At 43.1% G+C, this 17,249-nt stretch overlaps 3 protein-coding genes across 3 annotated transcripts; all 3 read left to right on the plus strand.

Moving 5' to 3' along the window:
- Positions 1 to 4,003: 4,003 nt before the first annotated feature.
- Positions 4,004 to 5,015, plus strand: LOC133264585 (olfactory receptor 4S2-like). Its single transcript, XM_061444415.1, has one exon. It carries the CDS (start codon positions 4,016 to 4,018, stop codon positions 4,940 to 4,942), a length of 927 nt encoding a protein of 308 aa, XP_061300399.1. The 5' UTR covers positions 4,004 to 4,015; the 3' UTR covers positions 4,943 to 5,015.
- Positions 5,016 to 9,265: 4,250 nt separating this feature from the next.
- Positions 9,266 to 10,213, plus strand: LOC133264587 (olfactory receptor 4S2-like). The gene has a single exon (XM_061444416.1). The coding sequence runs from the start codon at positions 9,284 to 9,286 to the stop codon at positions 10,211 to 10,213; it is 930 nt and encodes a 309-aa protein (XP_061300400.1). The 5' UTR covers positions 9,266 to 9,283.
- A 4,457-nt stretch (positions 10,214 to 14,670) lies between these two features.
- On the plus strand, positions 14,671 to 15,627 carry LOC133264592 (olfactory receptor 4D5-like). Its single transcript, XM_061444422.1, has one exon. The coding sequence runs from the start codon at positions 14,671 to 14,673 to the stop codon at positions 15,625 to 15,627; it is 957 nt and encodes a 318-aa protein (XP_061300406.1).
- Positions 15,628 to 17,249: the final 1,622 nt, after the last annotated feature.

The following is a 17,249-nucleotide window of genomic DNA, read 5'->3' on the forward strand; positions in this document are numbered from 1 at the left end:
CCAACCAAAACCACACCATGTTTCTATGCTATCAAGTCATAGCAGTGGATCTAACAGATCTCTACACTTAGGAAAACCATAAAGCATGGCTTAATGAAGGTCTCTGGAAAGGGCTGACTGGACTAAGTCACATCCCATGCTTACGTGGTTTAGCTATTCAGTTAATCCATTGACTGCCTTTTCTTCTGGAGAAATCCTGAAGTGCCTTGATAATATCATTATCACAGACTGATGGCTACTTCTTTGATATTTCTTTGAATTAATCTCTCCTTCTTTCCCCTTCCTTTCATGCCTTCAATTCATTAAGCCTCCTTGCCTCTCTCCTCCAGCCCCAAGAGCCCCTGAGGTGAGAGATTTCCTTGGAGAGGGTTAAAGAGTGCTACTTAAAGCGTTGTCTTCTCAGCCTTCCTTCTGCTGCCAGGTTGTGAAGGCATCATTCAGTGCTCAGAAATCAGGCCACACAACCCAGACAGCCCATCAGAGCAGCTCTCACATGGGCAGAGAACACTAAGATACACTTGTACAGGAAAACAAGAACCTAAATTAGATGGAATTACACAGCAAAAGGCTTTTCCTGAGCAAGTGTTGGGAGCTTTTCAGAAGCCATTCCGTGATCTTTAAAGACACTTTGCTCTAACACATTCCTTCTGGGGAAGACAGATGTTGATGAGATAGAATCATACAGCCCTTACACAAAAAGTTTGATCTACAGCCACAGAGGAGGTAAGTTTTCCAGATCTTTGGTTCCTTTCTTTTTGTGTCCTTTCTTCTTTTCCCAATTTCCTTCTCTTTTGTTTCACTTCTTCTTGAACAAATGTGAAAATACAAAAAAGGAATTTGCACTAAAGTTATCACCTGTTTGTGGCTTTCTTTGGTTGGAGTCAGGTACAGAACTGGTTCTGTAGTCCCAGGCTGGGTTATTCTGTCATTTTGTTCCCTATTAACCCCCTGAGATTTTATGGAAGAATGCTGGTAATTTCTCCTCCTTTTTGAAATGCTAGTAGTCCTCTTGGTATTTCTTTTGTTTTGTAATTGATTGCATTATATCATATACCTCTAGTCTGCCCCTGAAAAAATACTATTAGATGTAAGACATAGAATCATAGAATCATAGAATAGTTAGGGTTGAAAAGGACCTTAAGATCATCCAGTTCCAACCCCCCTGCCACGGGCAGGGACACCTCACACTGAACCATGTCACCCAAGGCTCTGTCCAGCCTGGCCTTGAGCACTGCCAGGGATGGAGCATTCACAACTTCCAGTCATTGCAGACATCCTCTTAGAGTCAGGAGAAAGAAATTGGCACCTCCACCACATCTTTTAAAAGATGCCTTAGGCTGGTCATGAACTGCCCCACAAAGGCAGAAAACAGAGTGAATGTGTCTGGCTTGGATGCAGGTGACTACAAGACATAAGGAAATATATTGTAAAATATATTGTAACGTATTTCGCAGCCTTCCAATACCTGAAGGGGTTACAAGTAATCTGGAGAGGGGCTTGGGACAAGGGCCTGTAGGGACAGGCCAAGGGGAATGGCTTTAACCTGCCCGAGGGGAGACTGAGATGAGCTCTTAGGCAGAAGCTCTTCCCTGGGAGGGTGCTGAGGCGCTGGCACAGGGTGCCCAGAGAAGCTGTGGCTGCCCCATCCCTGGCAGTGTTCAAGGGCAGGTTGGACAGAGGGGCTTGGAGCAAGCTGCTCCAGTGGAAGGGGTTGGGGTTGGAGCTGGATGAGCTTGAAGGTTCCTTCCAACCCAAACCAGTCTGGGATTCTATGATTCTGCATTGTAAAATGCAATTTGGTAGTGGTGACAGAGGCCTTACGATAACGCATGCACGGTAAAGGTGTCTGTTGTGAGTGGGTGGTATCTTTATAATCCTTTCAGAAGTATGCACTTTCTTTCACTGGGCAATTTCCCACCTGCCATTATTCAGGAATATACTTTTCCTTGATCATCTGTCTCTTGCTCACTCCTTTATGAACCACAGATTGCCTGAATGTGACACTGAAACTGGTGGGGTTTGCTTCCCATCCTGCTCTGGCCAGACAGATTCCTGCTGTTTCTCTTCCACTGGCTATTGCACAGCCATAAATACATACCCATTTTGTCCTTTTGTTTTCAATGGAAAACTGTCAGTGCTAAGTGAAAAGAGGAGGGATGGAGGTAGAAACCAGTATCACATTCTTACTGCTTGGAGATACACCAGAAAAGGAATTATCCATGTAAATTTTACCTTCCCTTCTTGAATATCTTTTACTTTGTTAGCACATATGCAAGCACAGGAAAAGTCCCTAACTTTCCCAACTTCCTCTCAAGGCTTCACTTTGTGGGTTTGAGAGCAATTCTGTTTTTTTCAGTGTTTCCTGTGGGTGCTTGATCAGTATTTGCCTGCACAAGAGTTTCACATTTTTCTGTAGTTCCAAATAGGTGCTATGTAATTTGTGTTAGCTGAATCATTCCATGGATCTGATCCATGGAGCTGCTCTGATCACTGCTTGTGTTTTTACTGGGCACGACTTGCAAAGGTGATTTATAATAGCAGTTGACTGGGGATGTTTGGATACCAGGATAGATCCCATACAGCTGAGAATCTGCTTCTAAGAGAGAGAATCATGGAATAGTTAGGGTTGGAAAGGATCTTAAGATTATCAAGTTCCAACCCCCCTGCCATGGGCAGGGATGCCTCACATTAAAGATGTTTATTTTTGGTTAAACTCAGTAACATGTTTAATCTAGTGGTTTCCAGGCTTCCCTGACCAAAGCCACTCTGATATTTGGGTGTGTAACGGCAAGTTGGCAGTGTTAAGGAGTAAGTCTTTTTAAAGATGTAGATTATTTACTAGTGACATTTACTTCTCTGGGGCTATCACTGGAACAGGCCAAACCAAAGAAGCCCCACACTCACCTTGGAATTTCTGAACAGAGAAAGTGTAGAGGTCTAGAAGTACGTAGAAGTACGTTCAGCCATAGCACATACACAAGAAATGAGGATGGCATCATGAAAGCTCTGACCTACCTTCAGATGGCAAACAGGATTATTCCCTGAAGTTAACTTTACCCTGGTGATGTTAATTTACTTAGGCTCCTCTTAGCCAGTGGAAAAAGAAAGGGTTCTGAAAAGGACCTTAGTTTAGCTATAGCTATAGTCTTCAATAGAGGCAGAGAGGCTTTGACCACCAGCTACACTGGTTTTACTAACCAGAAATTAACTCTTCAGAATATCTCCCAGAGGGTATCATGAATCAGTATAAAGCAAAAGCCATACAATGCTGCAATGAGTTCTGAAAAGATCTTTTCATTCTTCCCTTATCTTAAAGAAACATTGCTGAGATTTAGAGCAAGCTAAATACTAACGCATGTCATGGAATCATAGAATAGTTTGGACTGGAAGGACCTGCAAAGGTCATCTTCATATGTGATACTGTTTGCTGGTTTTGCCATTATTATTAATTTCCCCAGAATTCATAGTTCAGCCCATGAAGCTGCATATTCATGTTCCAAAATGTACATACACCAGAGAGGTATATTTTTTTCTCTGTAGGTGGTTTCACCACAACTCAATAAATATATATAAATAAAAAAAAAAAATCATTATTCCAAGGAATACTTCTTCCAGGCACTATTGTTACAAAGACTGTTTTTATGGATTTGGTCTACACTGAGGGCAAACATGCTTTTAAACATCTATGGAGCCTCTAGTGAGCACTCTAGTCTTATCCTTAGCACATCAGCCATAAATCCTGGAGGACCAGAATAGAGGAACATATCCCAGAGTGCACTCGTCTGGGAGTGCACTGCAGGAACAGGCGTGGCTCAAATCTTGTGCAAGGAGAATTAAAAACATAAGGGAAGGGAAAAAAATCCAACCCCCCCCCCAAACTAAATACCAACCCTGTATATCTCTTAGTGTGTGTGACCATTTGATAAGGAATCCATTTTTAATAATGGAAAAACTGACAAATCATTTGCCTTTATGTTTCCTTGTGCCTAGGCATTTTGCTGCCCAACTGATTAACATGGAGAATGCAAGCAGTGTGAAGGAATTCATTCTTCTGGGCCTCTCAGAGGATCCAGGAGTGCAGAAGATATGTTTCGTGTTGTTTCTCTTCTTCTATATGATTATTGTGGCAGGAAATCTGCTCATTATTATCACCGTAACCAGCAGTCAGCCTCTGAGCTCCCCCATGTATTTCTTCCTCTGCTACCTGTCCTTTGTAGACATCTGCTACTCCTCTGTCACAGCTCCCAAAATGCTTGCTGACTTCCTTGTTGAAAATAAAACCATCTCCTTTGTAGGCTGCATAGCCCAGCTGTTTGGGGTACATTTCTTTGGCTGCACAGAGATCTTCATCCTCACGGTGATGGCCTACGATCGCTACCTTGCCATCTGCAGACCTCTCCATTACACCTCCCTCATGACCAGGCAGGTGTGTGGCCGGATGGTGATCGGCTCATGGGTAGGAGGCTTCATGCACTCCATAGTGCAGACTCTTCTAATCATCCAGCTCCCCTTCTGTGGCCCTAACAAAATAGACCACTACTTTTGTGATGTCCACCCATTACTACAGCTGGCCTGTACGGACACCTATGCTATGGGCATCGCTATTGTGGCCAACAGTGGAATGATAACTCTGAGCAGTTTCTTCATCCTGGTCATGTCCTATGTTGTCATCCTGGTTTCCTTGAAAAGGATAGGGTGGCACAAGGCCCTCTCCACCTGTGGGTCCCACATCACTGTGGTGATTCTGTTCTTCGGGCCATGCACATTCATCTACATACGTCCATCCAGCAATCTGTTGGAGGACAAGAGCATAGCAGTGTTTTACACTGTCATTGCCCCCATGCTGAACCCGCTCATCTACACGCTAAGAAATGAGGAGGTGAAGACTGCCATGAGAAAACTGTGGAGTAGAAAAGTGGGAAGTGAAAATGGGAAGGTATAGAACTGCAGTAACATTCCCAAAGGAAATATCTGCCATGGAAATTCCCCAGGAACTGCCTTTCGAGGAAAATCTTGCTGTTAGTTCCTGTTGTAGTTAGGAATCATAGACTATAATACCAGTTTGGAAGATAGTGGAAGTCAAACTTTTGATCTGAAGGACATTGTGAATTCTGTGCTGAGCAGGCATTCCATTTCTACTCTCTTGTCAGCTGGGGCAGGGGCAGACCTGGTGCTCCTGAGCACTAACCGAAACACCAGTGTTTAAATAATTACCATCAAAACCACTGAGAATGGTATCCAGGTAGAGCATCCCATTACTCAGGGATAAACTTCAGAATGGACTTCATCTGCTGCGTAATCCATTCAGCTGGGAAGGAGAGGATCATGGCCAACTGATGCTGGAAACCGAGTCCCCTTTCTGCTTCAAGTAATGCCTTTTTATGAGAACTACATTGTGATATCTTGAAATCATACATCAGCAAGTAAAAACCTGGTATTAGGTGCTAGCTGGGTCATCTGCTCATGCAGGCAACAGGAGAGGAAGCTTCTCCCCTTCCAGTGCAACAAATGCTTTCTGCAGTGTTCAAGGCCAGGTTGGACAGGGCTTTGAGCAACCTGGTCTAGTTGGAGATGTCCCTGCCCGTGGCAGGGGTGATTGGAATAGAAGATCTTCAAAGGGTCCTTCCAACACAAACTGCTCTATGATTCTATCTACTCCACCTATCACTGATGTCATCCTTCCAACCACCCTCTCTACCCTTCAGCTCTGACTCGGGTGTTTTAATGTTGATCTTAAGGTCCTTTCCAACCCTCACCATGCTATGATTCTAATACAGAATCATTGATTCAATGAAGGACATCTTGCTGACTGTAAGAAATGAAGGACCAAACATGGCATTTGGAGACACAATTCCATGTATCAATGGAAAAAGAAAAAGAATTGTTTAAGAACTATTCCAGTATACAACTCCAAGACAACAAAGCACGTTTACACATCCACACAAGGGAAGAAGTGTGTTTGCCATGGGAAAGAGCTGGTATACTCCTACTGCAGGAGGGAAGAGAAGAATCGTCAGGATGAAAGACCAAACCAGGCAAAGCTGCCACAGGGTGATAAGCTGTAGCAGCTCAGGATCTCCACATGAGGATCCACAATGAGACAAGAGACCCTAGCCCCTACCTTACCAGCAGAAAGCCACCAAATCAGCTGAGTGAGGAAGGGAAAGACTTGCTTCATGCCATTCGAAAGTAACTGAAGCACTTTGATTCCTTCACTTTCATTCCCTATCAACATCACGTGTTACGCATTAACATGACTTAAGTAGGATTCAGCGTCACAAGGTGTTCTGAAGCCCAAGTTAGGGCTTATAACTTTTTTTATATATCAATAAAATTGCATATGTATGTGTATATGTATAATAGATTGTTGTGTTAATGCTTTGGAGATGAACACCAGTGTTTGTTTTTTTTAATCAAAATTATATATATACACATATATGTTAAAAATAGATTATTTTTTAATGCTTTAGAAATGAACACAAGTTGTTTTCTTCTGGAGTTCTCATTTCTGGATACTGCTGGGCAAATATTTGACTGTAGCTTACGGAAGGTGTCACTGAAAACAACATTAAGCTACTCTACACTTCAGTAAGAATTCTTATAAGAACTTATTACTCAGGCTAAAGAGTTGCTTCTGTGTTTTGCATTGTATCAGTAAAAACACCTGCAGTGAGGACTAGCCACAAACCTTTCTAAATGTTTGAAGTAATTTCCTGTTGTACTTCTTGTTTCAAATTTGTACAGCAGCAGCCTAAGAAATGAAGTCTGTAGCACAATTGTGATATTCTTTTGTGATGGCAACATGCAATGGTAAGAAGTTAAGAAGAAATGAGAATGTGTATGAGATATGTTAGCTTAGGACAGAAAGCAGAATTTACGTAAATGTCCTGTGTAAGGGACATTTTTATGCCAAGAATATTTGTTTGCAAAGGTAAGGTGAATATAAATCATAGAATCATAGAATAGTTAGGGTTAGAAAGGACCTTAAGATGATTCAGTTCCAACCCTCCTGCTATGGGCAGGGACACCTCACACTAAACCATGTCACCCAAGGCTCTGTCCAACCTGGCCTTCAACACTGCCAGGCATGGGGCAGCCACAGCTTCTCTGGGCACCCTGTGCCAGCATCTCACCGCTCTCACAGTAAAGAATTTCTTCCTTATATCCAATCTAAACTTCCCCTGTTTCAGTTTGAACCCGTTACCCCTTGTCCTATCACTACAGTCTCTAATGAAGAGTCCCTCCCCAGCATCCCTATAGCCCCCTTCAGATACTGGAAGCTGCTCTTAGGTCTCCACACAGCTTCTCTTCTCCAGGCTGAACAGCCCCAACTTTCTCAGCCTGTCTTCATATGGCAGTGGACAATAAAGCTTGCAAATGGTGAGATGTGCTGGTTATTTGAACCAGAAATGCTTCCAGAGCAAATACATATCCACTAGTAAATAAAGCTTATTTATCTGGACAGCATTGAAAAGCCATTCAGCAAACAAAGAAGCAAACAAGCAAACCTATGTGCAGTGTAAGAGTTGAGGTGACCACACTCCAACACTACTCTCAAGAGATGACCCTAATAGATATCTAAAGAACAAGTCTTAGCTCCTTGTCCACTGACGATTTCTGATAAAGCTTCGTATGCCTCTGGGATCTCATTACTCTTGATAGTCTTGTGCCTCTGCTGTGTGATTTACTTTAAATATATCTGCTACCATTTCCCCACCTGGTGAGAGACAATTGTTTGTGTAGGTGCTCTTGGGTGTTGTGGGTTTTTTTTGCAGAATGAGGAATGCAGATAGCCAAGCTGCTCTTTCAGCCGTTCTAGGTTTCAGAACCAGCAGCCACAACTTGCAGCTGAGACGTGCTGATGAAGCCACCTAAAAGTGGTCAGAGGAGGTCATCAGAGGAGCAATGCTCAGAGGCTGGCAAATATGAACTGTGTAAGTATCGTTCCTTTGTTCTGTTCAAGAGTGACTGAAATCCTGCCTATGAAAATAGTGAATTTTGTGTGGTCCATTTTATGAATTAGAAAACACTCCATTATATATTTTCCAGCTTTTGTTTTAGTTGATGTTTTATTTGCTTTTTCCCCCACTTATGTGTTCTTTCCAACAAAATCTGTGAAAAGGATGTTGTCAGTGTTACAGAGAGGGCTCGGCAGCTGATGGACACTTCCCATGTGCTCAGTCTTACTTTGCCTGAGTTGGACATGTCACATATAGCCATGACATGCACACTTTGGCCTTCTTCACAATGCTTTCCCATGGAGAGGCATGGAAATAGGGATGGAGACACTGAAGAGCCTTCCCTTTGCTTCCCTAGTTGGGCAATAGCTGGGAGGTGAGGCAGAGAGCTCAGGAGAAAGAGCTGAGCATTATGTGGTTGTCAAATAGAATTCAGACCCAAAAGGGCTTGATGATATCACAGTCAAGGTTATTACATATTTACCTCCTCTATCTTCATATATACATTGAACTAATGATACTTGTGTCCATGGGAATGCCACAGAGGTGGATTCATGGGTGTTTTTGAGTAAAGCAAGGTCACCAGCAATACATTCGTTACCCTGGTATCACTATAGGTGTATTTATGAGATATTCCACACTAAGTCCTGGGCTTGGGTGAGGTATAGGAGCCCCGCTAATGTGCCATTAATGTAAATTAGCTCCAATTAGTCAATTTATGTGCTGTAAGAAAGGTGGTTTAAGAAAACACTGGCCAGCTCTTTCTGTGGCTGAACTTATCCGGGTCTGTCGCAGGGGGATAGTAAGGAGTAGTTCTGTTGCAATCCTTTAGAGGACTGAAAAGGAAAGTACAATCGCTGTGCAAGGACCTTCATCAGGCCATGATCAAAGTGTTGAGACTGGAATTAGAGCCACACTGTCTCTTTCAGTCAACTTTTATTCCTAAATCAACATTATAGGTTTAAAGTGAGTCTTCAGAGGACTTTGTAATTAGTCTTCTGTTTTAAAAGAGGCAAAGGCGAGAACTTGAGGGTGTTATTTCTACCACTCTTCTCAAATAGATAACCTGAGCTTGTTATATATTATTATGTTGTGTTATATATATTATTATTATATATGTCAATAATACATTCTGATTTGGATATCGACTGTTATTCCTTGAGAAAAGCATTGTCTTTAAATGGAAACTGTCCCCAAAAGACAGCAAAGGAGAAACATTAAACGTATTTAACATAGCAGTTGTCACTGTGTATGCGTGATAATGTCCCATGTCTAATGCCATAGCTGGTCTTTTCTGTGCTTCAGGTCCTGTCTACGTGGTACCTATGGAGAAAGCAAACAACGTGACAGAGTTCATCCTCCATGGGCTGACACAAGATAAGAGAGTTGCAAAAGTTTGCTTCTTGTTATTCTTAACTTTCTACGTCACTATCATTCTTGGAAACCTGCTTATCATTATTACTATAAAAACGAGTGAACAGCTGAGCTCTCCCATGTACATCTTCCTGAGCCACTTGTCTTTTGTGGACATCAGTTACTCTACTGTCATAGCTCCCAAACTCATTTATGACCTTCTTCTTGAGAAGAAGACCATCTCTTTCGTGGGCTGCACAGCTCAACTGTTTGGGGGCCATTTCTTCAGGTGCACTGAGATCTTCCTTCTCACAGTGATGGCCTATGACCGTTGCACTGCTATATGCAAGCCGCTTCATTACACAAATATTGTGACCAAACGCGTCTGCACCTGGCTGGTGGCAGCTTCTTGGGTGGGAGGCTTTGTACACTCCATGGTGCAGACCCTGCTGGTCATTCAGCTGCCTTTTTGTGGGCCCAGTGAGATCGACCACTATTTCTGTGATGTTCACCCTTTACTGAAGCTGGCTTGCACTGACACCTATATCATTGGTGTCAGCGTGATTGCCAATAGTGGTGTGATTTCCCTGGGCTGTTTCATTGTTCTTATTGTGTCCTACACTGTTGTCTTGGTTTCTTTGAGGGTGTGCTTTTTCGAAGGGCATCTTAAAGCTGTCCGTACGTGTACTTTCCAGATCACTGTTGTAGTTCTGCTCTTTGGACCAGGCATTTTCATCTATATGCGCCCTTCCACCACCTTCTCAGCAGACAAGACAGTCTCTGTGTTCTACACCGTCATCACACCTATGCTCAACCCCTTGATCTACACCCTCCAAAACAAAGAAGTGAAAAATGCCATGAAAAAGTTGTGGAGCAGGAAAGTGCAGAGGAGTGAGAAGTGAAACAACACAGTGTATGTTTGTAAGATGGTGTGAGCTTAAGTAATCATGGGGAGGGTTCAGAGAAGTGCCCAGGAGAGACTTTCCAGTAATGCTGCTGTGGTTTTAGTGCAGCTATTCAGAATAATGCTGACACTAAACTCAAGGGTTTATGTAACTCATGTGCTTCGGAAACTGTTAACCAAAAGGATGTGAGCTTATCATCAGCTCTCAGACATGAACTTGGTGGGTGTTATTGTGGCATTTACCTTGAGGCACCTCAGAGCTGTATCTGGGGTATTTGCTTAGGCTTCTCTTGGCATTAGGAGAAACAACCAAGTGTTTGAGAGGTTGTTCTATCCTCCAAAGCTCTGGAGAGCAGCATCTTCTTCCATTTCTGCGCAAAGGAGTGATGGTGGTACCAAGTTCTAAGATTAAACAAACCTTTCAGTAGGGCACAACATCAACAGCTTTTATCTAACACACTTTGAGGTGTCTACAACTGAGTAAGCTGACGAAAGTCAGCAGCCTTTAGGACTCATTTCATGGTAAAACAGGACCTTGAGAGAAGGAGGAGGTTATATTTGGTCTCTGCACAACAGGGAGAGATGAAAGATTGTACTGAAACACCAGCAAATAAATAAACTCCAATATGTAACTATTGAAAGGGTTTTCCATACAGGGCATCTTATTAGCAGGAGTGTGAACTTTCAGTCGGTCAACCTGAAGCTACTCTGAAATCCCTTCAGATGAGAAATGGAAACTTCTCTCCTTCCTCTGCCAGTGCAATTCCCAGTAATAATAACTACTATTATTGTAGCTCAATGTCAGTACTGTGATTCCAAAGCTCACCAGGTTAATAGCTAAAATTCCTACAGTAAGTCTGAATGTTTCTATCTTTACATATTTAGTACTTTTCTGGTGAATGTGCTATCTACTTCAGCTTTGTTCTCATCCTGCCCCTGGTCCCTCAATCTCAGCTAGCCAGTGACAATAAATGTAAATGCATCTTAAGCCCAGGTCAAAAAAAATCCTATAAACCTGAAATTATGGCTATTCTTGCTTGGATCTACTTCATTTAAAGGAGTCCTGTTGTCTAACACTTTTCTGAGACCTTTATATCATAGGTGACCTTTATAATCTATGAAAACAGCAACCCAGGCATGGTTAAAGACCACAGAACCAGAATGATCCCATATCCAGTGGAATTATCTGCAGGTTTTCATGGCGTTATTCAGACACTGGATGAAATGCCATGTTTTGGCCGGTAGCTGCTCTGGAGCTATTACACTGGTATTATCTGAGGGATTTATATCCCAGTGGAAATACAAGAACTAAATATTTCTCTATACGGAAATACAAGCAAGTTACTTGTTGAACATAGAAAACATTCCTTAACTTCTTAATAAGAATGTTTTTGTCTGGTTGACTTTTCCTCAGCCATTTTCAGTCCTGATACAGAAACATAGAACTGATCTTGGAATCCCATGACTCTGGGCAATGCTGTTCTGCAAATGGACTGACAGTGGTTATTGACTGTTTCCTTATTTTGGGAAGGGGAACGGAGGAACAGGATGTCCTTAAAATAGTTCACAACTCACCCATTTGCTCCAAGGTGATTGGTGATGCATGGAGGCGAAATACAGCAACAAGCCCTAGCTGCTTTATGATGGTAGTAAAATTAGAAGTAAAACATCAGTACTTGGACTTAGAATTTTTATAATGTCTCCATATTTTCAGGCAAAATAGGAAGAGAAAGAGGTAGAAACGATTGACAGAAGAGGAAGGGTTTTTATTCCCTATTGTTAGGACATGAAACCAGATACATAGTCACCAAGATTTCCCTTTTAGATCTTCAGGTTCCTCCTCACTAGAAGAGGATACTCCTTTCATCTCCTGGATGGGGTCTTCATCAAACTGCTCCAGTGGAAGGTGTCCCTGCCTGTGGCAAGGGATTGGAACTGGATGAGCTTTGAGGTCCCTTCCAATCTAAAAACATTCTATGATTCCATGTAGGAGAAATGGCCACAGAATTCAGTAATCACATTTCTTTTCTTGTATTGCAAGCTTTCAGAAACTCATTTCCAGTCTTAAAAGTTTATACCAGTGTTTGTTTTACCCTGGCTAACTGCTGGACACCCATCCAACTACTCTCTTACTCATCTTCCTCAACAGGAAAGGAGGAGAAAATGAAATAAAAAAGCTTGTGGGTCGAGATAAAGACGAGGGGATCTCTTACCAGTGAACATTTATGTTTTTATTATTAGACACTTCGGGATTTTATCATACAAATGGCTTCTGAGTGCTTAGAAGCACACATTGTTTCATCCTCTATCAGCCTTCAAGACTCCGCACGCAGAAGGTCATTGGGCAAATTGATGTGCTCCTGCACACCAAGGGACCCAGCCACAAAAACTGCTTAATAAGGCCCTCAGGTACCTACTTGGAGTTTGGTAATGACACACTTGTCACTCTCTTTTGCCTGTGTTTAGTACTTAGCATGTTACAGGGGTATTTATATGCTGTGCTCGGATGGGATGACTTCAGGGAGAAGGAAGATGCGGGAAACATAAAAGTCAGCTCAGAAAGCCTTGGAGATGTTGCCTCATTGGATCTTTCTGTCTAAGTGATAGACAGAAAATGGGACATTGATACCATCACAGTAAAATTTGCCTGTAAGCTGTCAGGAAAAGAAAAAAATGCTTGGAATCTTTCTGATACAGAGAAATTCAAAAGCAAGGATATGGCAATGACAAGCAAGAGGAAGAAGAGTGGGACAACACCCTGACCTCTTGGATGGATAACTTGAAGCAGATTTGGAGGGAATGATTAAAAATGTTTTCAGACAACAAATGTGGAGTTGAGACTTGAAATTTCATGTTGTAGCAGCGATTAGTAACTGGGTACAGTAGTAACCATTTTTTCTTCTCCTTTGCCTATGTTCTTCATATCAGCCATGGCATAGTAAAGCCCATGTGTGTGGTTATGTTTATATGAAAGGCAGAGAGAAAAGCTTGGTAATTTGTTCAAAAATATACATAAAAAATGTAAATACTATTATGATGGTTTTGGTCATTTGTATCCTTCAAAGCAGCTTCATTTAATGTTGATGACACTGTAGGCATTTAGCATGGGGCAGGTATCTGCTCTCCAAGCAAGGACATCTCAAGGACAGATGGACTGTCTTCTATGGAGTAAGTCATCTCACTGTGGTATAATGATTTAAACAAGGTAAGCCAAGAGCCTTTAAGGTGTTTATTCTTCTTCATTAACTATACAGGGAGTTAGAGCTGTTACACTCAGATGGTGATGCCTATTCTGCAGGTCTCTAGCACAACATCAGAGATCTCTAGAGGCAGCTCACCCTCTGTGCAGCTCTGGAAGACTGCTGAGCCCTTGGGAGTGCAGAGAGGAAAAAGTGAGATAATTCCTGAACCAGTGTTGTGATTTGCAGATGTATATTCCCAATTCTGCATGAAGCAAGCCTGTTTGATGGGCAAGAAAAACAGTCGTTGAGAACTACCAGGAAGTGGTAGAGAATAGAGCAGGACCTGAGGAAAAGTGCTCAGGTATTAGCAATGGCAAGAGGCATATATGACAAGCAGACACTGCTTTCTTAGTAGTAATCTGCTTGCTGAGTTATAAATGTTGAGGCAGAAATGAGCAGGTAAAGGATTTCCTGGTATGATTGTAAATGAAAATGAGCACTGATATGCTGGTCACATCTCAGCGTCCACAAGACAGTGAGTTTATCTCTCCACTTAAGAGCTATATGAATTACTCAGAGAGACAAAGATGTGGAGAAACTGTGCAGAGTTTCGCAGCTTCTGCTCTGTTAGAAAGCACCATTTCTTCGGGAAAGGATTTTCTGTTAACAGCAGGCTTAAGAGATCACTCAAGATACTAAATGGCTGCTAGTTCAATAGAGAGGAATTGGTGAAGAACCTGTTTTCTGTGCTTGTATTTCTAGTTTCAGAGTAGACTGGAGGGCCCTTTCATCAGCTTAGAGGAATGCAATTAGGAATAGAACATGGAACAGCTTATGGTGGAGCTGTACACCATAGACACAATACTTGACTGCGACAAACATTTGCTTCCATCAAGACACTCTCAGCAGGTAAAAGGACAGTGTGCCATTCCTCCATTTCTGGTGGCTATTATCCTGTGACAGTAGGATGTGATTTCTCCCTGACGGAATGGAAGCATGCACTTTATTACACCAAATAGTGGTCAGAAAGATAGTGGCCAGAGTGAAGGTCAGTGTGGAGGGGCCAGAAACCTGGAAAGAGAGTGGGAAGGCAGCAGATGGATGGTGCTCTTTGCGAACACTGCTCACCATAACTTATGATGCAACACTGTGCTTTCTGTGGCAGGCAGAGCAGCAGTAAATGCATCCTGATCTCATCACTCATGAGCCTTGGAGCCATAGCACATCCCCTTCTCTTCCTTGCAGCCCATGAGTCCATCCCCAGACCTGTGCTATGGGAGCCCGAGCTGAAGTGATGGTGCTGGGAAACTTCTCCCAAGTGCCTGAATTCATCCTCCTGGGCCTTTCTGATACAAGGGAGCTGCAAGTCCTCTTCTTCATTTTCTTCCTCCTGGCCTATGCCATGGTTCTGCTGGGGAACCTTCTCATCATTGTGACCGTCAGGACTGACCCCAAGCTGTTGTCACCCATGTACTTCCTCCTCTGCAATTTGTCCATCTTAGATATCTGCTGCACCTCCGCCACCTCTCCCAGGCTGCTGGTGGACCTGCTGTCCCAGAGGAAGGCCATTGACTTCGAAGACTGCATGGCCCAGCTCTTTTTCCTGCACTTTGTAGGGGCATCAGAGATGTTCCTCCTGACTGTGATGGCTTATGACCGGTACACTGCCATCTGCAAGCCCCTGCACTACACAGCCATCATGAACCGGAGGGTGTGCTGGCTCCTGGTGTTTGCCTGCTGGGCAGGGGGCTTCCTCCACTCCATTGTCCAGACACTGCTCACAGTCCAGCTCCCCTTCTGTGGCCCTAACACCATCGACAACTACTTCTGTGATGTGCCTCTTGTTATTCGGCTTGCCTGCACTGATGTCTATGTCATTGAGTGGCTCATGGCCTCCAACAGCGGTTTGATATCCCTGTTTTGCTTCCTGGTGCTGGTCACATCTTACATGTTCATCCTGGCCACCATCAGGGTTCGCTTCACTGAGGGGCACTGGAAGGCGCTCTCCACCTGTGCCTCACATGTGATGGTCGTCACCATCTTCTTTGTACCCTGCATCTTCATCTACCTCCGTCCCTTTTCTACCTTCCCCTCTGACAAGCACATCTGTGTGATCTACACTGTCCTCTCCCCAGTGTTAAACCCCCTCATTTATACCCTGAGGAATAATGAGGTGAAGGCATCCATGTGGAAATTGTGGAACCGCTGCAGAGACAAGCTGGGTTTGTGACAAACCTGGTGGAGGTCCTTCCCTACAGACTAATGGCAGAGTGGGGCATGGGCACAGGGTTGGGATCCAACATGTAGGGAGTACCTGAAATCCATCTGAAATCATGTTTAGTTCCTGCTAAGAAATATACCCAACCTTGGTTTCTGCAGAGATGCTCTCACCTCTTTTGTCGGCTTCAGGTCCCCTTAGTCCATCAGTGAATGGATTTTTCACTGTTGAGAACACATGAGACTTTGTAAAGGTTTTTACTATTCACACAGCTTTGCAATTAGAATTGCAGCTCCTGGTGACAATTAGAACATCCTTCTCTACAAGGTTAAAGAGAAGTCAGGAGGACCCAATTCTTGACTACAGAGCAATAGCGTTATGCATTAAGATACGTGATGCAGTGAGTGGATTGGATGTTTCACCTGGGCAGAGCTCAGATGTTTGGGACGAAATTCAAAGGGAAAAGGAATTGTGCTGTGGAATACAGCAAAGTCTAAATGACAAGCATTTGAGCACTGGATCCACTCGAGTGGGGAGCATTGAGCAGCCTCTGAACATTGCTTGAAAAGAGTAAACCACCATTACACAACAGAGCTTGCGCTACAGTTGTTACTGTTTGTTAAGAAAAGAGAGATTTTTAAGGCATGGATAATTCTATTCTCTGAACTATAAATCAGAAAGAAATGAACAACCGTGGGCTTTGTCAGTGTCTTCACATCCCCCCTCCCTGTTGTCTTTGCTCTTCAGTGTTTTTGTCCATGATGTTCCCCTGATTCTCATAGAAATGGATGGACTCTTCCCATCACCAAAGCCATGTCTCTGCTATGGCAAGAGATTACAACCTGTTCAAACATATTTCAGATCCCTTCTGAAGACATTACCTATTGTTACCACGAAGATCTGGTTAGGAAGGAGTTCTGGAGCCTGAGTAACTCCTTTTTCCCACACTGTTGGTGAAAGAAAGGAATCTCCTTCAGATCTGAAACCATTAGCTGTGTGGACTCTGCTTTAGGCCTCTTAGTTTTTAGACTGCTTCTTGGGTTTTGGACTGCTTCTTCCAGGCATTTTCTGGCAACTATCTGAAATAGCAGAGACAAAGTCAGTTTATATTTAAAACTGGGCTTGCATTCAGCACAGCATCACTTTGGGACTAGACTATTCTACTCTAAGAATCCCAGAATAATGTTATGCCTGTTTTGCTAACTCCCAGCAGTGTAAAAGTAAAAAGCAGCTCCACAAAAGGCTTGAATTAGGTTAACAATGGACCTTTTATGTATATGTATAGACATTGGGAGATCAAAGATCTACAGGGAAATCTGGGCAGTAACCCAGTCTGTACCAGAAAGACTTACAAGCCATTACACAGCAGCTTCTGCTTGGGCCATACAAGAACTGCTGAAATGCACACCAGGGCTGTTTCCCAATTCGGGAAACAAGCAATTCTGCTGTGTTGAAATCCACTGTTCTAGCAGAATTGAGCGGTACCTACGACAGAAGGTTTCGCCTTCTGTCATAAAGGAGAAACTGGAAACAGGAAACAGGTCTTTCACCACTCATGGCTAAGACCTGAAGAACCCAGGTTTCGTACTAACTAGCGTAACTGCAGAATTCCTTCCCACAAGAAGCAAGAACTG

The sequence above is a fragment of the Pezoporus flaviventris genome, unplaced genomic scaffold (assembly GCF_033815535.1).
Source record: "Pezoporus flaviventris isolate CSIRO_AGI_PZ_B2104156 unplaced genomic scaffold, CSIRO_AGI_Pfla_v1 ptg000867l, whole genome shotgun sequence".
NCBI classification, from domain to species: domain Eukaryota; kingdom Metazoa; phylum Chordata; class Aves; order Psittaciformes; family Psittacidae; genus Pezoporus; species Pezoporus flaviventris.